This window comes from Babylonia areolata, chromosome 13 (assembly GCF_041734735.1).
Source record: "Babylonia areolata isolate BAREFJ2019XMU chromosome 13, ASM4173473v1, whole genome shotgun sequence".
NCBI classification, from domain to species: domain Eukaryota; kingdom Metazoa; phylum Mollusca; class Gastropoda; order Neogastropoda; family Buccinidae; genus Babylonia; species Babylonia areolata.
This window is the reverse complement of record NC_134888.1, coordinates 18,153,438-18,176,848: the sequence shown is the minus strand read 5'-3', so window position 1 is coordinate 18,176,848 and position 23,411 is coordinate 18,153,438. Positions and strand designations below refer to the sequence as shown.

The 23,411-nt window shown below is 40.3% G+C and overlaps 1 protein-coding gene across 1 annotated transcript in view; it reads left to right on the top strand.

Moving 5' to 3' along the window:
- Positions 1–22,884, top strand: part of LOC143289117 (uncharacterized) — a 26,167-nt gene extending 3,283 nt beyond the window's left edge. The window contains exons 2-10 of the mRNA XM_076597978.1: positions 4,510–4,711; positions 5,875–6,056; positions 6,890–7,018; positions 7,875–7,960; positions 8,397–8,517; positions 10,274–10,354; positions 11,178–11,299; positions 11,759–11,884; positions 14,398–22,884. Of these exons, the coding sequence (XP_076454093.1) occupies positions 4,510–4,711; positions 5,875–6,056; positions 6,890–7,018; positions 7,875–7,960; positions 8,397–8,517; positions 10,274–10,354; positions 11,178–11,299; positions 11,759–11,884; positions 14,398–14,670 (1,322 nt within the window). The 3' untranslated portion in view covers positions 14,671–22,884. The remainder of the gene's footprint in view (positions 1–4,509; positions 4,712–5,874; positions 6,057–6,889; positions 7,019–7,874; positions 7,961–8,396; positions 8,518–10,273; positions 10,355–11,177; positions 11,300–11,758; positions 11,885–14,397) is intronic.
- Positions 22,885–23,411: the final 527 nt, after the last annotated feature.

The window sequence follows — 23,411 nt, the reverse complement described above, 5'->3', positions numbered from 1 at the left end:
TGGTCTGCATGCACGTGCAGCCCGTCGGGCACGCAGGCACAGTCGGGACAGTTGCGCCTCACATTGATTAAAGCCTGCCACACGGACCGGACGATTCAATCAGGAGGAGATGTGAGATGTGCAGTGGTGTCCTTAGCCATGCGCTTCGGAAGAGGCTGCCCCTCCCCAGACGTCAGTCTGATGTGCAGCTCAGAAAATGTTGACGTGTCCACCGCTCTCTCAGTGTCTCTGTCTCTGCCTCTGGCTCTCTGTCGGTCTGCCTGTCTCTCACTCTCTCTCTCTCTCTGTCTTCCACCTCTCTCTCTCTCTCTCTCTCTCTCCGAGCTCTCTCTCTCTCTCCGAGCTCTCTCTCTCTTCCCGCTGTACGTTTTGCCCCAATACATATTATTCATGATGGGGCAGTTAAATTGGTACATATGTTCTTGAATAAGCCCCGGCATGCGTTTACCGGAACTCACCCACTTCTACCTCCCTTCGCTGTTCCTCCCTTCGTTGAAACAGCATTCTCTCAGTCTATAGCAAATGTCCATTATAGCACCCCCACCCCCACCCCCACGCCCCCCTGTGCCGTCTGCCCTCCCACCTCCCTCTCCCCGCCACCCCCCGACCGTCCGCGCCGGTTTCCCCCTGGCCTACTCACCCTTTGTGCCCTGCCTGTATGTGTTAATAATTTACAGAAAACGAATGCTCGACCTGCAGGAATGAAAGTGGGTGAAACTGGAGGCTGGCATGGGGGAAGGGAGGAGGGGGTGGGGGTTCGGGGAGGAATAAAATCAATTCCTGCCGCAATTTTGCTGATCCGTGCTGGATTTCACCCGGCTCGAGTTTTAGGCATGTACGAATTCCGCCCCGGCGTCCGAGCTACATACTATAGCCAGTACTGGCATATGTAGTTTAGTGCGGTTCGATGAAGAAGAGGAGATGGAGAGAGGATGGATGTGTGTGTGTGTGTGTGTGTGTGTGTGTGTGTGTGTGTGTGTACCTATCAGAGTGGATTTCTTCCTCATAATTTTGCCCGCAGAGGACAACACCTTAGACTCCAAGGATTCTTTTTCACTAAGTGCGCACAGTGCGTGCTGCACACGGGACCTCATCTTCTACACCGAGTGACTAGACGTTCAATTTAATTAAATCAGTACATGTTGTACGGAGATGTGCCGGCCGGCTGCCGGTGCACTGTGCATGGTCGTGGCGTGGCGTGGCCTGTCTCGGGAGAGGACTGCCTCGCCGGATGGCTGGATGCCATGACAACCGTGCATGCCTGCCCAATAGGCAGGCTACCTTATTGCATGCTACGGTGGTGACTGTTTTTGCTGGGGTTGGGGTGTTCTTAACTTAAATTATAGCCCTTTAAAAAAATGATAATAGATAAATAAAAGAACTAGAGAAACGAATGTCACGTGCTTTGGACGAGCCGAAAAAGAAGCATGGGAGAATATATTGCTTTGCTGGTACTGGTGAGCAGTAGTGGTGGAAGGGAGCTAGTGCATTGGTAGGAAGACAGCTCCGTTTCAGTCGTCTCTTTTTCTGTCTGTTTCTGTCTGTCTGTGCCTATGCCTCTGCCTTTGTCTCAGCCTGTCTGTCTGTCTGTCTGTCTCTCTCTCTCTCTCTCTCTCTCTCTCTCTCTCTCTCTCTCTCTCTCTCTCTGTCCCACTCCGGCTGCCTCTTTGTCTCTGCCCCTGTCTCTGTCCCTCTCTATGTGCACCACCTCTCTAGTCCTTCTCTCCCTCTTGTCTCTCATTCTCTCTCTCACTATACCTCCTTCTCTTTATTTCATGTCTGCCCCCCATTCTTTTGGAGAAACAAAACAGCATCTACTACTGAAAACAGAATATGGCTGCATAAGTGGAAGGAAGAAAACGGCCATACACATCATAGGCCCACACAGAGAAATGAACAAACGATGGAGTTTGCAGTCAATGAACACAGCAGAAGGGGAAAAAAAAAAAAAAAAAAGAGATAAGAATAACTTTATTATCTCCAACTGGAGAAATTTGGTCAGGTGCATTATCACAACATAGACAAGTAAACAACATGGGGACCATAACTGTAAAAGCCAACAACAGCCCCTACAAATATTACAAAGATACAAATGTAAAAAATATCACATACATCGTTTCATACATATATCCACACACTGCAGGTAATAACTAGTATTCTTAATGTAAAAACAGAAAGAATTAAGAAACATTATTTGAATATAATTATAAACATAGCCTACTATACTGCACATTGATTATAATAGACAGATAAGATAAGAATAAAGATGAATTGCGGAAAACCACAACCAGATAATCAGCACACACCCGCACCCCCACCCCCCCACCCCACATGGATAACTTGATTAAGCAAGAGTAATAAACATATGTTCTCAAATAAAAGCATTTCACATATTCGCTTTTAAAAACATTGCAATTAATTATTACATCATAATTATTAAACAGAAATATATTTAGAATATGGACGTTAGCATTAAACATATTCCATTGTACATTCATCCTGCATATTGCACATTCATTATAACCAATTGTCACGTTTTAAGCTGAGTAAACACACACACACACACACACACACACACACACACACACACACACACACACACCACAACTAGAGCAAGGTACAGCCTATCATACACGGACTTTCACACGTCTCACATGAGAGTGCGCGCGCGCACACACACACACAGTTCTCAAGAATTTAAAAGGTGGATTGAACGTGGAATAAAAGTCTTCAGAGCTCTGGATTTCAACTTAAAAGTTCTGTAGCGTCGTCCTGATGGCAACAGCTCATAATACGTTGCTAAAATATGGGTGTCGTCAGTTGCTATCTGCCTGCTTTTTTTAACCACTCGACTTTCATACAACTCTTGCATACTAGCCTTGTTTCATTCCCACAGTTTTACTGCATACACTCATGACATCGTTCAAAACACGCTTACTCCTCACTCCCAAACTTCCATACCAGCACATAAATGAAACTGTGAGCACGGACTTGATACAACATCAATAATAACTTTGAAGAATATTTGAATTTATACCAACATTTCTAAGCTTCTGTAAACAAAAAATTCTAGATTGACATTTCTTATGATTGGAATCAACATTTCTGTCAAAAGTCAGCTTATTGTCTAAGATGGTCCCAAAATATCTATATTCATTGACCCTCTCCACTGTTTGACCATCAATAACAAGGTTAGCTACAGGCAAGGGGTCTTTCCGAAAATCTATTAACATTTCTTTTGTTTTCAATACGTTGAGATCCAGATAGTTTTTCTCACACCAGGAACAGAACTTTTTAATTTCACAGAAATAAATAGCATCAGAGTTGGACAGATCTTCAATTGCTGAATCATCAGACTATTTTATGACAGTTTTCCTCCGTGCCTCTGCAGTCATTTGTGTACAGTGTAAAAAGAACAGGGGATAGCACTGTACCTTGGGGTGCACCAGTAGAAGTAGATTTTAGAGAAGAGTGGGCAGAATGAAAGCGGACGGACTGAGTTCTATTGAGAAGAAAACTTACTATCCAAAGAGTAAGCTTCGGATCAACATCCATGCCTAGCAGTTTGAGGGCAAGGAGATGAGGTTGTATTGTGTTAAAAGCAGAAGAGAAGTCAACAAAAAGGATACGAACAAAAGATCCTGAGTTATTCAAATGAAGGAAAGCATTATGAAGGAGAGTTAGGATAGCATCGTCAGTACTTCTGTGTGCTTTGTAAGCAAACTGAAGAGAGTCAAGCTGCTGTTCAGTGAAAGAAAGATGATGTCGGAGAATAATTTTTTCAAAGCATTTCATCACTACTGAAGTCAGGGCAACAGGACGGTAATCATTTAGTGCGGCTGGGTTCTTTTTCTGAATACAAGATGGTCATATAAGTACTTGGCACTTAGGATGGAGATCCCACCTGAAAAAAAATGTTGTTGGGGAGCCCTTAGTTTCAGTTTTAGTTTCTCAAAAAGGTATGGTGTGGCTGAGAGTGGTTTTTGGAGCATACAATAAGAAATTAGTATTGCTTCCAATTCAGCTGTCTGATACAAGAACATGAAAGTGGAGGAAATGAAGTCCAGCAGGTAAACAACCATTCCATCATTATAGAATTACTGTATACAAAAATGCAATAAAAAGAGAAGGGGGGAGTGGTTGAGGGGTTTCAAACCCTTGAAAGATGGCAAATACACACCACTTAGGTTCCCTTATCTTTTTTTTCCCTTTTTTTGTGAAGGTGGCAGCCTGTGTTGCAGGCAGACCATGGAGTGTTTACATTCTCTGATCTGCAGTTTTGCTAGGGTTTTTTTTGTTGGTTTTTTATTGTTGTTGTTTTTTGGTGTGTAGGTTTGTTTTTTTGTTTTTTGTTTTTTTTGGTTGGTTTGTTTGTTGTTCTTGTTTTTTTGTTTTTGTTTTTTTTTGGGTTTTTTTGTTGTTTTTTTGCATTGCTTTCTACCCTTTTCACTTTAGTTTTGCAGTGACCAGTCATGGTGTATTGTGGAATGACTTTTGGATTGTTGATAGTGGTTCTGGTGACCGGAGCGTCCGGGTACATTGCTACCCATGTCATCAAACAGCTGCAGCAGGCAGGGTACCCTGTGCGTGGCACAGTGCGAAGCCTGTCAGATGAGACAAAGGTCAAGCATCTCAATGACCTGTGCCCGGAAGCTGCCAATAAACTGGAACTCGTGGAGGCTGACCTCACCAAGCCTGACTCTTGGGAAGAGTAAGTCTGTCGTCTGCTAATATATCACATAGCCTCATGGTCATTTGCTAAAACAAAAAAGTGAAAAATATATATGTCATACAACATAACTGTGATGGAAAACAAGTGCAGATAACAGATTAGAAAAAAAAAGAGAAAGAAACCTCTGTTATTTGAAAACAAACTTGGCAAAGATTAAAAGGGGGAAATGTAAAAAAAAGTCTTCAAAGACTTCAGTGGGTAGCTGTTTCATTTCTCTTTGTGGGAGAGAGCCATTTATACACCGGATGTGACTGCAGTTTGGTCCCCTATGGATTCTTCATATATCTTGGCATTGGCAGTAAACCATTTTCGGCTATGGCAAGTGATCCAGAGACACCAGTTATTTTGTATGTAGTGTATATGTATGTATGTATCATTTTTTGTTATATGTGTATAAATTAATATAAACCGTATGGGGGAGTATGTATGTATAATAAATATTAACTGTATGGGGGAAATGAAAATAAGTTATAAAGTACATAGCAGAATGAATATAAACTATATATTAGCAGTATGGGGGTGCAGGGGTGGGAGTGACTATTACCAATATATCAATAGGAATATTTATATACAACTATATATTAACTGTATGAGTGAAAATGAATACAAACTATTATCAGTATTGCAATATGAATATAAGCCATATTGCAGTATGCAAACAGGTGGAGCAGAATAAGTGCAGGAAAAAAAAGGGGTGACTTGTGTGACTGAAACTTGGTTTAAGGGTGGTCAAAGGGGAGACCTATGTCACTGAAACCTTGTTCCAGTTTCTTAAGGAGGAGTCACTGCATTCAAACAGATCCATATATGCTGCAGAACCCAACATGCTTAAGCCTTGATTGCATGCATATATATATTTGTGTACCTATCAGAGTGGATTTCTCCTACTACAGAATTTTGCCAGAGAACAACACTTCTGTTGCCATGGGTTCGTTTTCAGTGTGCTAAGTGCATGCTGCACACAGGACCTTGGTTTATCATTTCATCGAAATGTCTAGATGCTTAGTTCGATTTTCCAGTCAAACATGAGAGAAAGGGTGAGACTGTGGACCAGGACCCTCATGGACACTGTATTGGCATATGAGCATCTTATCCGTTATCCAAGTTAACCACTTTGCCGCCACCTTCCTCCTTGGTTTCAGGGCGGTGAAAGGGGTGACCTATGTGATCCACGTGGCCAGTCCCTTCCCGGCCAGCCAGCCCAAGGATGAGAATGAGGTGATCCAGCCAGCCGTGGAGGGCACACAGAGCGTCCTCAAGGCCTGCGCCGCCGCCAAGACCGTCAAACGCGTTGTCCTCACCAGCTCCTGTGTGGCTGTCAACTGTGAGTGTGTTGTGTTTGTGTGTGTGTGTGTGTGTGGGGGGGGTGATGTGGAGGAAAGGGGTGAGAGTGGGTGGGTCTGTGTTTCTTAGGGGGGTATGGGTGTTGTATGAGGGGGTTTTGGGAGGAGGAATATGTGTGAGGGAGGGGATGTGGGTGGGGGAGGAGGGGGGGTTTGGTGTGGGTGTGTGTGTGAATGTGATGTGTGTGTATGTGAATGTATGTGTGTGTAGGAAACAAACATGAAGTTGAAGGTTCAACTTTTAACAAAAAAAGTTGTTTTTTGATTTTCATAAATGATAATGACACATTGATATATGCATAAAAAAAACACAAAACTGTTTCCTGAATACTCATCAACATGAACACAATATTTTACATATTTTAATGATCATGTTAGTATGTACATGATATTTTATTTTGTTTACTGCCTTCATCATAAACACAATAAAAATCTGGATAACAATCATGTTAATTACTGTATTTTGAATTTCACACTTTGAATTACAAATTTTAATGTATTAATGTTAAGCTACTTGTGAAAAGACTTTAAAAACCTGGCTCAACATTCATGTTAAAAAAAAAAGAATCATAACCCCTCCCTCTCACCAAAACATAAGAATTTAGATACAGAATATTTACATAATATGGTGTTGTACTGTTGCATTATACTGAGGCGGTAATTCTACCTCCTTTAACTCCCACATTCACTCATGGTCTATCTACGAGTCGGCTTTAACATTTATGACCATTTTTTTTACCCTGCTATGTAGGCAGTAATACTCCATTTTCGTGAGGTATGTATTCTTATGTATGACAATCCACTACCACTGCAGGGAGCAGCACACCGACAGACAAGGTGCACACAGAGGAAGACTGGAGTGACACAGACGCACTGGATGCTTACGCCAAGAGCAAGACTCTGGCAGAGAAAGCTGCATGGGACTTTATCAAGGAGCTGCCTGGTATGCTGTTGTTGGCCATTGTGCACTATGTGACTATGGTATATGTCTTATAGTTGGGCCAACAGCAGTTTTAATGGGAAAGCTGTACAATGCATGGTTTATCCACTGCAATGGGAAGTCATTTACAGTTTGGTCTTTTGTGAAGGACTGTGACTCTCAAACTGGGAGGCAAGACTGCACTGGTACTTAGTGCTGCAGCCTTTAGGGGACAGTTGGCCCTTGGGGACCATCCAAATGCCGACTGTCTTAAAGCCCTCTTGGCCAAGAGAGTGGGTATATAACTTGCGCACGACACTGTCAAATATAATCAAATTCTGTCCTAGATAGGTGGGACAACAGTTGCCTCCTCTGCTGTTCTATGATAGTGATTAGTCTAAAAATCCTTCTGTCTGTTTGTCTCTCAGACAAGCATGCACACACTCGTGCACACAAATGTATACAAACACACACAACATATGCACATGTGCGCATACACACACTCACACACACACGCACACACACACACCACACATGCACGCACGCACACACGCATGCATGCATGCACGTACGCATGCATGCATGCACGCACACACACACAAGCGCACACAAACACAAACACACACACACACACACACACACACACACACACATGAACACAGATAAATGTAGATTCAAAGAATACAGGGTAGAGGAATGAATGATTGTGTGAGTACCATGATTATGTAAAAGACTTAAGAAAAGAGAAAAGCAAGTTGTCAGATTTGCCTTAAAAGGATGAGAGTGGTGACAGACTGTGATAGACAGAAAAGTGCAGTGGGTTCCAGGTTTGTACAGGTGAAAAACTGAAATACATACAGTACATACCTGTGCATTTCAGATGAAGACAAGATAGAGCTGGCAGTGATCAACCCAGCCTATGTGATGGGGCCAGTGCTCCATGGCTCCCAGTGTACAAGTATGGAGGTGAGGATAGATTTTATAACATAATGATATAATAATAATCCAATTTATAAAGTGCCTCTCCATGTAAAATATGCTCAGTTGTGCTGTGCAATGCAAAGACTGACAAGTAAAACATGCATTTGAACACTAAAATGAGAAACTTATGTTTGTACTAGATATGCAACCAAACACTTAGATATGTACATACACATACAAAAGCCGGGACAGTTGGTTGGTTTAATATCAGTAATGTAATTTAATCAGTGGTCAGTAGTGTTGGTTTGTGCATGTGTAATGTGTACGCATGCACATGGGTAAATGTGTGCATTTGTGTTGTTAATGTGAAGTTCACATGCATTTCTGGGCATTTCTCCTCTGTGTTTGTCTGTGTGTGTGCTTGTGTGTCTGTATGCTGCTTGACTCAATTGTGTGCACTGCCCTGTCACATGACTGTCAGATCATCAAGCGACTGCTGGAGCGGTCCATGCCAGCCTGCCCCAAGTTGAACTTCGCTGTGGTGGACGTGCGCGATGTGGCCTCTGCTCACATCAAGGCCATGACACTGCCAGATGCGGCAGGTTCGTGTCTTGTCTCCTTTTGTTTTGTGTTGCTTGATGTTCTTGTGTGTTTGAGTGTGTGTGTGTGTGTGGAAGGTGGAAGAGAGGTGTGTGGAGAGGAGGGAGTTGTGCTTGCATGTGTGTGTGTGTGTTTGTGTGTGTGTGGAGGGTGGAAGAAGATGTGGAAAGGATGGAGTTGTGCGTGTGTTTGGAGGGTGGAGGAAAGGGGTGTGGAGAGGGTGTGGGTGGTTTGTGTGTGTTTGATTGTGTGTGTGGTCATGTTTTGTGTGTAATGTATATGGTTGTATCTGTGTGTTTGCATGTATGTTTCAGCTTTACTTTTTTTTTTTCATTCCGAGTGACAGACCCAAAAGTTATGAAAAGACCCTCATGTGTTTGTTTTTTTGTTTTTATTGTTGTTTGTTTTCAATGATTTTAAACAAATTATTTTATAATTTATCTGATTTCTTTGATTTAATTATTTCTCAACACACTCAAACCTACTTACACAGGTTGTATTATAATGTATCTGATTTTGTTGCTTAGACTATTTCTCATGAGACTCAAATCCACACGGAGTGTGAATGAGTGTGTGTGTATGCGTGCCTTTCTGTATTTGCATTTGTGTGCATAGAAGCACACATCTGTTATTATGTGTATGTGTGTAAATACTTTGAAGGTGTGGTGCATTGCATTATTTAGGCTTCGATGTATGTCTCAACAGTACCTGTCAGTCACAAATCTTTAGTGCAGTATTGGTTAAGGGAAACAACCTCATACTGATAGCCAGTCTTACAAAGGGGTCAGTTTTATCAGTTATTTCCCTTTCACAGTACTGCTACTGTCATACAGGCAGTGCATGCAGGTAACTTGTGTTGCCCTCGGCCTTATGATAGCAACTGGCAGTAAAATGTCTTTTGGATGTAATATTGATACTTGAGGTTGTGTGGTATCTGTCCTATTTGTGCCCTTTTCGTACCTCAGTCACCCTGTCTGTATGGTTTGGTAAATGGATTGGTTCCCCTTGTCATTGTTTTATGTTTAAGGGATAGCAAACAATACTTTTGCTAGAGAAATAAACCTTTATTTTATCTGGACAAAGATGAGCAGTTTTGTAGAGCCAGTGAACTGCTGTGAAGATCTGATGCAAACTGATATAGATAAAACAATTGATAAAACAATTTAGTGTGCCTCTCTGCATCCAAAGCTTGTGTGTGTGTTTCTCTGTGTGTGTGTGTGTGTGTGTATGTACATACTTGTGTACATGTGGTTGTTTGTGTATGTGTGTGTGTGTATGTGTGTGCATGCAAATGTGTGTGATCATATGTGCATGCACTGAGTGGCTGTAAAAAAAGAGAGTCAGTGCATGATTGGTGCAGAAAGTTACTGTGATACTGACAACCTTGATAGAGGGCGATGTACTTGCTCCAACAAAACTTTACTCACAGCCTGTAAATCTGCTGTTTCGTTCAATGGCCCTTCTGTGGTTTGCTGGGCTTCGTTTGCTATTTTATTATGTCCCCAGTTCAGTTTAGCATGTCTCAAAACTCACCTCATCTGTTCTGCCTACCGTCTGAGTGACTATTGTGCTTCTTGAACTTCCATTGTGTGTGTGTGTGTGTGTGTGTGTGAATGTTTGTGTGTGCACATGCCTGTTTGTGTACAGTTTGTCATACCAGAATGCATGTACCTGTCTGTATCTGCCTATATCTGTGGAGTTGTGATGATGATGATGATGATTATCATCATTATTATTATGATTATTATTATGTCCTAGGTCAGCGTCACCTGGTTGTGAACACAAACATGTGGATGAAGGAAATTGCTCAGCTGTTGGCCAAGGAATTCAAACCTCAAGGTGTGTGTTTGTGTATTTGTGCACATGCTTGTTCTAATGTGTGTTTGTGTGTGTGTGTGTGTGTGTGTGTATTTGTGCACATGCTTGTTCTAATGTGCATATGTTTTTCATGCATGTATATTCATGTATTGTGTGCACATGGTGTTTGTGTGTGATTGTGTGTGCACATTCACACACACACAAATGTGTGTTTCTTAGTAGTATAATTCATAATGTTTCAAATTTTGCAGGTGTCGTCGTGTTATATGCTCAGTTTGTATCATAGCTATGCTTCTGATGATGTCATTCAGACTCATTGTATTGTTTTCTTTTGTATTATGTCATATTGTGTTGTGTTGTATAATCCACTGCATGCATTGCATCTACACTGCTGGCAACAGTATTATACTGTGATGATGCTTTTCAAGCAACAGTATCACCTGTGCTGTGCTCGTATCAGTTTCCATGTCTGTGACTGTTGGAATGAATCCTCATGGAAAATTAGCTGAGAGGAGCATAGACTTGCACTGAAAAACAAGATGATTATCATAACTGATGCTTGATATAGTGCCCATCTTCAATCAAAGACCAAACTTTGAGCGCTGTACAAACAGTCATTTGTACAGCAGATTGCCTTCCTGGGTAGAGCTGACTGACAGCTGCCTTTAGGCACTCATGCATTTCCTGTGTCATTCAGTCAAGCTTCAGTCTCACGCATGCTCACACCTGTATATTAGAATGTATTTTTTGTAATAAATTTTGCTAGGGACACCAGTATTGACAGACAAACAGACAGACAGACTGCTGGCATTACAGTTAATGTAGAGTTGTGCTTTAATGGCAGGCTACAACGTGCCCACCATGAACTGCCCATACTTTGCTCTGTGGATGTCGGCCCTCTTCGACAAGACCATCAAGATGATTCTACCCCAGGTCAACAAGGTCCACCGCTTTGACAACAAAAGGGTAACTTTTTTTTTTTTTTTTCTATTTTTAACCATTCACCATGTCAAGGTGGTAGCATTGCAGACTGACAACTAGGAGGACATGGATTCAGTGTCCCTTTCCCCCCTCTCTCTCTCTCTGTCTTTCTCCCTCCATCTCCCTCCCTGTCTCTCTTTCCCTCTCTCTCTTCCCTTCTCTCTCTGTCTCTCTCTCTCCCTGCTTTCACCTCAGCACCAGAAGGGCTGATGTCCTCAGCGTGGCCTAGACTTATTTGCCCTTAGGATCTAGATGGTTAAGATAAAGTGTCATGATCTGTGTTTTGTGGGTTTGTCTTGGTGTGGTTGTTTTTTTGTTTGTTTGGTTTTTTGTAGATGTGACAGTTTAATGTTGACGTGGTTGAGCATTTGTTTGGTTTGATGAGTACTGATATTGGCTGGACTATAAAGTGACAATAAATAACAATGGGTGTTGATGTTGCAGATGAAGGAGGTACTGGGCATTGAGCCAACTGACGTGAAGGAGACGGTGGTGGACATGGCCTACAGCCTCATTGACAGCGGCTTCATCAAGAAGAGCAAGAAGTACAAGGGGCCTGGAGGGGCTGAGGTATGGAGGCACAGCACTAAAGCCAAAATTTTCATTCTTCCTAAAAAATAGCACTTGTACCCAACACGGTAGCTCTTAACTCCATTGAGTGCCCCATGATGGAAATTTCCATTCTTAACCCATCGAGTTCCCGATAGAAATTTCCATCCTTAACCCTTCAAGTTCCCCATGATGGAAATTTCCATCCTTAATCCTTTAAGTTCCCCATGATGGGATTTCCATCCTTAATCCTTTGAGTGCCCCATGATGGTAATTTCCGTCTTTAACCCTTTGAGTTCCCCATGATGGTAATATCCGTCCTTAACCCTTTGAGTTCCCCATGATCGTAATATCCGTCCTTAATCCTTTGAGTTCCCCATGATGGAAAATTTCATTCCGTAATCCTTTGAGTCCCCCATGATGTTAATATCCATCCTTTACCCTTTGAGTTCCCCATGATGGTAATTTCTGTCCTCACGCCTTTGAGTTCCCCATGATGGTAGTTTCCATCCTTAACCCTTTGAGTTCCCCATGATGGAAATTTCCGTCTTTAACCCTTTGAGTTCCCCATGATGGAAATTTCCATCCTTAACTCTTTGAGTGCCCCATGATGGTAATTTCCGTCCTTAATCCTTTGAGTTCCCCATGATAGTAATTTCCATCCTTAACCCTTTGAGTGCCCCATGATGGAAATTTCCGTCTTTAACCCTTTGAGTTCCCCATGATGGAAATTTCCATCCTTAACTCTTCAAGTGCCCCATGATGGTAATTTCCGTCCTTAATCCTTTGAGTTCCCCATGATGGTAATTTCCATCCTTAATCCTTTAAGTGCCCCGTGATGGTAATTTCCGTCTTTAACCCTTTGAGTCCCCCATGATGGTAATTTCCGTCTTTAACCCTTTGAGTCCCCCATGATGGTAATATCCGTCCTTAACCTTTTGAGTTCGGTAATATCCATCCTTAACGCTTTGAGTTCCCCATGATCATGATATCCGTCCTTAATCCTTTTGATTTCCCCATGATGGAAATTTCCATCCGTAATCCTTGAGTCCCCCATGATGGTAATATCCGTCCTTAACCCTTTGAGTTCCCCATGATGGTAATTTCTGTCCTCAAGCCTTTGAGTTCCCCATGATGGTAGTTTCCATCCTTAACCCTTTGAGTGCCCCATGATGGAAATTTCTGTCCTCAAGCCTTTGAGTTCCCCATGATGGTAATTTCTGTCCTCAAGCCTTTGAGTTCCCCATGATGGTAATTTCCATCCTTAACCCTTTGAGTGACCCATGTTGGAAATTTCCATCCTTAACCCTCTGAGTTCCCCATGATGGGAATTTCCATCCTTAACCCTTTGAGTCCCCCATGATGGGAATTTCCATCCTTAACCCTTTGAGTTCCCCATGATGGAAATCTCCATCCTTAACCCCTTGAGTCCCCCATGTCAGAAATCTCTATCCCCTTCTGGTGTGCAAAAAAGTGCCCTAGGATGGCTTTCTCTATCGGCATGATTGTAGGAATTTTCCTGATGCAAAAACATTAAATCCATATGAAATTGTCATAACTAGATAGTGTGTTCAATTTTCTTTCAGAAAAGTGTTATATATATACTTTCTTTTAGTAGTTTGCATGCTTGTTTTTTTTTTTTTTTTTTTTTATTATTATTACCCTCTGTGACCAAAACATTCATTGGCTAATAGTTGTCACTGAGCATAAAACAGGCTTGGCGCTTAAAAGGGTTTAGTTGTGCCCTGAGATTGCTCAAAAGCACTGAATGTTTATGTCCCCAATGCGCAAATGGCTGATCCTAGCAGGGGCAATGATATCACAATAATTTTACTGTTTAGCGTGAACAAGTGTTCTGTGTGTCTCTGGCGATATAATTAGAATAATGATCATTGCATGCTGTCATCCACAGAGTCTTGCCCTTACACTAAAAGCAAATGCATCCAGTGCATTATCTGATGACAGATATGTGGGTTCTTTTACCCACCACCCAATCACACTCTGGATCTATGTATTCTTCAGATAGGCCAAGGGAGTGGATCTTGCACCACCAGGCTGCTGAAGAATAACAAATTTGTTTTAAAAATCAAAACAAAGGTGGCTGTTCTTGCATTATCAGTTGAAACAAATGAAAAAAAGGTCAAATTTTATGAGGAGGTATTTGTATGAGACGCAATGAACATAGATTTGAATTTTTATAAATGTGAGGAGTATGTGTATTGGCTGTTTTGTGTGCTTTTTTACACTTGGATGTATGTCTATACACACGTGTCAGTAAACAGTGTGTGTGTGTGTGTGTGCACGCGCTCGTATGAATCTGCAAACATATGTGTGATTTGCATCAGCGAATCAATTCAGCAACCATACAACTTTTTTTTCTTACTTTGTTATTTGCATATGTTCTCGAGTTGGGCTTGTTGTGTGTTAAATAATGATGCAGTCCTCTGTGCTACAATCTGAATTAAAGGTTTATTGAATTTGAGACTTAAAATTGAAAAACAATTCAACAACCAGAACTATTTTTTTCCTTTCAGGAAGCAAAAGCAGAGGAAGAGAAAGCTGAAGGAAAGGAAGAGGAGAAGAAAGAAGAGGGTGAAGAGGAAAAAGCCAAGAGCACAGAGGAGACCAAGGAAGACGCACCAGCAGAGGAGAAGAAAGAGGAAGAGAAAGAGGAGCCTTCAAAGGCGGAGACTAAAGTGGATGTGGAGAGCAAGCCAGAGGAAACCAAGACGGAAGACACCAAGATCGAAGAAGCCGCAACTGAGGAGAAGGCAGAGGAGAAAACAGAGGAGAAAGCAGAAAACTAAAGTCTGATCCCATGTGTGTCACCCTGACTTAAGTCTGATCCCATGTTTGTCACCCTAACTAAAGTCTGATCCCATATTTGTCACCCTAACTAAAGTCTGATCCCATATTTGTCAGTATAACTTAAGTCTGATAATTCATTTGTCATTGTGTCATTGATCAGCAAACAGTATCAGCAATTTTCATTTTGAAGATGATGAAGTATTCTTGAAACGTGTGTTGGAATACACAGAATAAAGGAAAGACAGCTTAGTAGTAGTCTCCCCGAAACTGAATCCAGTATGAGTGTTGTTGTTTCTTCTAATCAGAATTAAGACTTTGATCAAGGTCATTTGACATCTGATGTGAAATAATATGCTTGAGCGCTTATAATTGAGATTCGTCAAGTGTTCATTAGGCTTAGGGCTTACTGCATTGAATGTTTCAACTGGCGAAACAAGATCACAAGTAATGTTGTTTAACTGTGTGTCAGTTTTGTTTTTAAAGTGGATTTAAGGAAAGAGAGATGCTGCCCCCCCCCCCCCCTCGGCCCCATTCCCAACCCCACTGTACCTCCCTCCCATGTGACCATATTGTTTAGAACAGACAGTGTCCTGTGACTGAATTTCTTGATTCCTTGCTGTTTTAAAAGAAATGTACCACTTTATCCCGCTTAATTCATTTGAACACTGAATGTCTTTCATTTTCTTAATTGGTTTGGATTTCAAGCTGCGTTGACCACGAATGAAATATATATATATACATATATAAACACATGTATGTATGATCATGTGATACTGACCTTGGGATGTGCAATAAATGTCTTATAGGTACTGTGCACATCACTAAATGATTTTTAAGTGTGTAGAGTAGCATTTAGAATAGTTTGATTGTGTTAATTTTCTGTGGCTTTGTGGAGTGCTTGAAGTTTGACCAATCTAAAAGCAAAGGAAATGTCAACTGATTTTCATGTAAATTTTTACCTTTTTTCTAACTTTGTGCATTTGATATTTGTGCTGTACATAAACATTATGCTTGCTTATGTGTGATGTTACACATGACCAAAGTTGTATCTGTGTGCATTCATGCATGCACAGATATATGCAGACATTAATTATGCACATGCAGTTACGGGCATAAGAAGTGCACGCACGCATGCACACACACACACACACACACACACACACACACTTGATACAGACACTAATTATGCATGCAGTCACAGACATAAGTGTATGCACACACACACATGCACACACACATCAGACATTCTTTTTGTCAAGTGCAATACAAATGCATAATAAAATATTTCATGATAATACAAATTTTACAAAGATAGTGAAATTTATTGCAATAACATCTGTGTTTCATGTTACGTGTATGTGTTGAAAAAAAATCCCTGTTATTTGATACTGCTTGCCAACAGAATTTAAATCTGCTTTTAGGTTTAAACTCTATAACTCTAGTGTTCCTCTCAGTGTCACTTTATTTGGCACAGTAGATTCAGTGCATCCAAAACATTTTGTATTAACACATACACATCCCCACTGAGTTAAGCTCCTGTTGTCCTTTTTAACTGTGACTGATACATGTGATACCAACGTTGATGGTTTTGTAAATTTAAAATCTGTGAACTGTGACACTGTTTTAGGAGCTTGCCATTTACATGAACACATCTTTCAGGATTCTGAATATCAGACGTTTACCAGCTTATGCATGCGACTACCTTTTCACAGATCTTAAAATGTACTCAAACAGTGCATTATTCGGACAGGAGATCCTTTGGTGCGCAGACAGACATGTACACATGCCTATGCTGTAAGATTGTGACAAAATGCTTTAGTGTTTGTGCAGTTCTAAAGTTACTCTTCTGTATGTATTAAAAAAAAAAAAAAAAAAAAAAAACTGCTTCAGAAAATTTGCCATTTTAAATGTATTTCTTTCTCTTTTTTTTTCTTTCTTAAAAGTATATTCTGTATGCATATAATTTTGGCAATGCAATAATGTATTGATATACTAGCTTTTGACATTCAAACAAATGATCGTTTTTATTTTTATTTTGTCTTTTTTTTAATAATTTTTTATTCATAATTTTTTTTATTGTTGTTGCTGTCAGTTTTGTGTTGGTGAAAGTGGTGTAGGTTTTATTTGTGTATGTTTTTGTTTTCTTTCTGTTTTTTGTTTTTTGTTTTGTTTTGGAGTTTTTATTGAAAAATGAATGATATTCGTGGTTTTTTTTTAAATCTTTGTTTGACTCCAGCCCTGTGTTCTCAGATGTTGACTCCTCAAACATTGTATTTATTATTTCCATCCTGGTTTTTTTAAACCGACTTTTGAAGCAGACATTACATGTACTGTGAAATGAGAAGTTGAATCTCTTTCGTCTGTGGATTTACAGAGCTCATTGTATTTGTGTTTGCCTTTCTTTGTCTTTCCATTTTGTCTTTGTGTGTTTGTATGTCTGTCAGTCTGTCTGTGTGTGCCTCTTATCTCCTCCCTTTCCATCCCTATCTGTATCTGTCAGTTATTTTCTTTTTTTTCTGATTGGCTAATTATTCCACACAATAGTGTTTCCAAACAGCTGATTGACTAATAATTCCACACATTGTTACTGAAGAGCTGATTGGTTAGTTGTTCCACACTCTGTTTCTGAAGAGATGATTGACTGTTTTTGCCACATTGTTTCTGAGCAGATGATTGACTGATGATTCCACACAATGTTTCTGAAGTACTGTTTGACTAATTATTCAACACAGTGTTTCTGAAGTGCTGATTGACTAATCATTCTACATAGTGTTTCTTAAGGAGGAAGCGCAGATTGACTAATTATTCTGCAATAGTGTTTCCAGAGAGAGGATTGACTGATCACAATACACAGTGCTTCTGAAGACCTAACTGACTAATCATTCTACATAGTGTTTGTGAATGCCCTGAACTATCTGGTCTCTGAAACAAGTCAGTAATATTGGTGGACATAGCTCACAGAAACCTTCATTTATTGAAGCCTCCAATTATGGATCAGAAGTCAGCAGAGAAGTGACTGAAAATTGAACTAAACAAGAGGACTTCGCGTTGACATTTTTGAGGCTTTGTGTCTCTCTCTCTCTCTCTCTCTCTCTCTCTCTCTCTCTCTCTCTCTGTTCATGTGTTTTTTATGTAGTCCTACCCCCCACATACCTCATTTTTCCTTTCTTTTTTATACCCCAGGGCTGGGTGGGAAAAAGCATATGTTTTGCTTATCTGATTACCCTGGTAAAATAAAATCTCTCTCTCTCTCTCTCTCTCTCTGTCTCTGTCTGTTGCTTGTCGTTTTCTCCCCCACCTCTCTCTCTCCCTGTGTTTCTGGTCACTGTCCTTGTCTTTTTTGTGCCTCAGAATTTGGGACATTTTATTTTTATATTTCGATGATGATGAATGATGATAGGGATGAGGATGACGCTGAATTGGGAACCTGTGCGTGTGTATGTTTGTGTGTGTTCGGTTAGTTATCTTATTGGGGCTTGCATACTGCTTTTTAAAGGTGTTTTAAGAATTAGGAATTTAAAATGTGTGTCTTCACAAACATGCACGTGTGTGTATGTGTGTGTGACTGATCTGTTTCTCAATGCTTTGTGAAAAATGCTTTTTTGATTATCTACCATGTTTTTCTCAAGCTTTCTGTGGTACATTTATGTGTCAAGCTTTCTGTGGTACAGATGTATTGGAAACTTTTGTAACTGTACACATATGTGCCTATGTCATGATTATTTTGCTGATAAGAGAAGTCATAAATATATTTGGTGGCCATTTTTGTGACTTTTTTTTGTGCCAGATGCTGTGTTGTTATCAACCTTTTGATGGTCCATTTCTGTCAAAGCCCTGCCAGTAAACTTTTAGCTTGCATTTTGAAATCATCACTGCTGCAGCTGAAAATTTTTGTTGTGCACAAGATAATTTACTTTCTTTGCTGGGGTTCATTTTTGTTTTTGTTGTTTCTTGTTGTGTTTTTTGTTTGTTTGGTTGGTTTTTTTTTCTATACAAGACTTTGATACTTTAATATCGCCTGCCTTACTGCAGATGGAGACTGGTGAATTGGAATTTCAGAAAAGAAATGAGTATGAATACAGCCACCTAAGGCCCCTGTCTTTAGCTGTGAGATGACATTTCTTCTTCAGATGTCATTATCCTCACAAACAAATAAAGAAACAGAGGAGAACTCGATTTTTTTTTGGGGGGGGGGGTGGGGGGGGGGTTGTCCTCAAAGGTCAGTAGGCCATAAAAAGGATGTGGGATCTTTAACCTTTTTTAGCCTTTTAATCCAAAGAATAGAATATATTGTTCATTTCCTTTCTATTCCTCTCATGCGTATCCCACCCACTAAAAAAGTGCAGAAAAAAGGTGTAGCAGCAGGCTCCTATTCAAGAGTTTAATATTGTGTGTGTGTGTGTGTGTGTGTGTGTGTGTGTATCCTACACACAAAATATACACACAGAAATGTTTTTTTTCTAAGTTATCGACCTTGTCCCATGCTATAAAGAGGAGCTGATGTGGTTTTTTTAAGTAACTATTTCTTTGTCATGTCTTTTTGATAATGTCACTGCTTCTATTTAGCAGTATAATACTGTTGTATACTTAATATTTTTCTGGCTGAGCTATTCTTCATCTCTTTTGCTTGCTAATCTGGAATAAATGATTAGATGTGTACTTACCTTCTTGTTGTTTTTCTTTTCAACAAAAATCAAGACGAGGACCAAAATTTCTATTCATATGAAAATAGGGTTGGTTGTTTTTTTTCCTAAGCTGTGAGTGATTGAGAAAAAAGCATACTTTGTTTTGTTTTGCTGATTTACCTGCCAGTTCTTGTCAGAGGGAAAACGCAAGCTGTTCACATCATGGCGTTCGTGCAGTCACTGAACATGTAACTGTAAGCATCATGGTATGTGTATACAGACCTTGATTTTTTTTGATTTTTTTTAATTGCCAGTACTTAACAGCGTTATCATACGGTTTAATGATTGTGTTGACATTTTCTTTTCGTTTTTTTCTCCCCTCATGTTTCTGTCACTGCTCAGATTTATGCTGACTCACCAGCCATCATTACCTTTCAGTTCTGAGTGTGGAATGTGGGTGGGCATGTATATGACCAGTGATTGCAGGCCCTCACTCCAAGGTTATTAACTGGAGTGAAAAACACTGGGTCCAAAGTGGGGGATATTTTTTTATGTATGTGTGTGTGTGTGTGTGCTGCTGTGAGTAGCTTGGTGTGGAGAGAGATGAGTGAAAGTGCATGCACGTGCGCGCACGCACACACACACACACACACACACACACACACACTTGCAAACATACACGCTCATACAAACATTAAAAGAAATGCTCACCCAGTTTAGGTTCATGAACAAACTGTGCTCATGTATATTTTTTTACACATAATTTTTTCTTTTCTTTTTTCATTTCAACAAAACGTTGATGACGGGAACTTGTGTTTTGTTCTCATGAGAAAGTCAGAACAAAACTGGGGAGTAGTGTCTTCTATAAATTTGGTGAAATGTGTATCAAGCACAATGGGGAGCGTGTCTTCTGTAAATTCAGTGAAAAGTGTGTCAAGTACACGGTGTAAAGTGTGTCAAACACATCGGTCACACCAGCTCAATGTTCCGCCCCATTGATTAAGTGCTTTATTTATCTTGTGGCCTCTCTGTGAAAGACGATTTGGTTTTACCTACAATGAGTGGTTCTTTTTGCTATGTTTTTGCCATTCCATTTCTTTTTATTTATAAGAAGCATAAATACTATTTTTGAAAATGTACTGCATGCATAACTTTTTAAAAGTTTTTGTGTGTGTGTGTGTGTGTGTGTGTTGATATGATACAATGTGATGATGGGAAATTATTGTGGTTCAAATTTGAATGTTGTTGGGGTTTTTTGTCAAGATAGTTTGCATGCTTTCTTGAATTATGACTGTTACGTTAATCCAATGCATCTACTGATAGGAATGTATAGTAGGTAATTTTATGAAAATCAGTGTTGATTTGTCTAAAACCTGTTGCAGATTCTGTTGGTAGTTCAAGCACAGGTGAATCTGTGCAAGCATAGGAAATTCCGTATGTCATCTTGCACCATACGTTTGGAACGTTTTACCAGTTAGAGCTTTTACACGTTATTTGCCATGCGGGCATAGACGGTTTTTTTTTTGTTTGTTTGTTTTATTTTCTGGGACATTTTGCAATTTGCTAGCTTTAAAAAAAATTAGAAATTTTTTAACGTATTTTCATTGAAAAGCTCTGCTGTTTTGCTCACAGTGAGGATCTGCGAAAACCTTTAGCATTATAACTGTTAACCGTTGCAGTTTGCCAACAGTGTATATAAGCTTGATGTTTAAATATTCCACATTGGGTGGGAGTCTGTAAATAAATGTGTTAAGTAATGCACTGAAACAAAACAAAACAAAACTTGTGTATGAAATAGGTGTAAATTGAAACGTTGTGAATTGGTGTACAAAAAATATGTGGACAGATCATGCGGTCAGAGTTTGGAAGATACTGTCAGCACTGAGTATAACCTCAGCCATGGACGCATGGATCACCTCACCAGTGAAGTGGTCTCTCGCTGCTAAAAACAACAACACCACTATGACGATAACCAGTCTGAGAATATACTCATACCGGCACTTATGCAAGCATAAGCAAAGGGTTATCCCTGGTAGAAAAATCCTCTTTCATAGTAAAACAAATGCATTTACAGACCACAAAAAAGAAGAGGAAGAGGGGTGGTGCCGCACTGTGGCAATGTGATCTCCTCTGGGAGAGCAGCCCGAATTTCACATAGAGAAATCTGTTGAGACAAATACTAGTGCAGTACAGTACAATGCAATACAAAACAATACAGTACAAAGTACATTTACAAACATGAATGCGAGCATGTGCGATATGGCAGAGTTATACTGAAAATGTTCGCCAGTCATATGCTTGTGTATTCACTGGTCAGACTTAGTTTTGACAAATATAGTTCAGTGTTTGTCGTTTTCTCACCAGTTAAATTCTTCTGCCTTATGCCTGCTTTGCTAGTAGCGAGTTAACAATTTAACTACAGTGCGTGAGTTTAAGTTGAAGGTCAGTATGTTTGAGACATTCCTTTATCAAAATCGAAAGTCGTTTTTCGGAATATGGGTTGAAAATAAGAGCTATCTAAAACAGTTTCATATCATTTGATAAGGTGTGGGAATAACTAACTAGATGCAGTTTACAGGAACTGGAAATCAGAAGATGGATGTTGAGAAGTTCAGAATCCTGATTAGAAGAAAATAACAATGAGCTGAACACAAATGGCGTATGCTGTCACAGGAGGACAAAAACTTGATGATACACTTTTACTGGAGGGAATGATCATGAGTTGGACACACTTGCAGTGCTGTCACGGGAAGAAATGATGATGAACTGGACACTTTCGTAGAAAGCTGTCACATGAGGAAATGATGATGAGTGAGAAAATCTTGGAGGCGTTGTCTGCCTGTGTCACCAAACAAGCTCAAAGTGGATTGGAGCTTTCGGAGAAAGAGGAAATAGGAAATTGGGGCATCCAAACAAGCTGCAACAAAGCCTTACAAAGGAGTTGAAGTTGTGAACTGATCTCACCGGCTGCCAAGAAAAATCAGAATACCTGACAATAGATGGCAGAGGATTAAGCATGATGCCCTGTGAAGCCAGGAAGAAGCAAGTTTCGCCTTGTTCCTTACCAGTAGAACCATGACAACGTAAAAATGAGAGAGCTGTTATCCAGATTCAAACATGGATTGGGATTTATCGGTACTTACAACACTTGGGATTCTGACACCGATCCACAGGGGAGGGGGGGGGGATATATATATTGGGGTCATTCCCCATTTCTTTTTTTAAGATATTCTTTTAAATATATAAAACGTGTCCAAAGTATCTGTTGGTGAATTCAAAGGAACGGTTGCCACCACGTGCAGTTCAAATTAACTTTACACAGGATAAATTCTTTCAACTGTCAGTGTCCTGTTGTTACATCACTGGGTTCATGTCATCCATGAAAGTGTGTGTATGTAAAACAACACTGTAATAACAATAATTATAATAGTAATCTTAATGATAATAATAGCAAGTGTATATGGGAATATGCACTGTCTTGTTTATTGCGTCTTACACTGTCGTGGCTGTTCATAATGCTGTGTTATTTATCTGCTCATATTGTCTATGGTGCGTTAAGCCAAATAAAAATTTTGTTGGAAAAAAAAACTTTGGCTTTACTGTGCTGAAAAAGAAATAGAAAGGAAGAAAGAAAATCGCGGGACTAAACGGATCTGAAAAATTGTATTCAGTACAGACCAACACTCAATCTCTGTATCTTTGTCTCTCACTCTACAGCAAAAGAAAATGTGTGTGTGTGTGCGTGCGTGTGTGTGTGTTTGTGTGTGTGTGTGTGTGTATGTGTTCGCTCTTTAGTTTAGCGTCTTTTCACTATCAGTGATATTAGACGCGCACAGTACGTCATGGTGATGGAGTCTCCCGTCGAAGGGCATCAGTTTCCCAGGAAGCGGTGTCTATGTCACAGGCTTTGAGGTTTGTCTTCAAGGTGTCCTTGGAGCGCTTGCAGGGTCTTCCAAGTTCGCGGTGGCCTTCCTTCGGCTGGCCATACAAGAGCATCTTCGGGATCCTGCTGTCTGTCAACCGGACAAGGTGTCCTGTCCAGCGTAGCTGGCACTGGATCAGCAGGCCACTCCTCTCTAGGACCTGGAGGTTGGAGACCCTCCCTTGTCACTTTA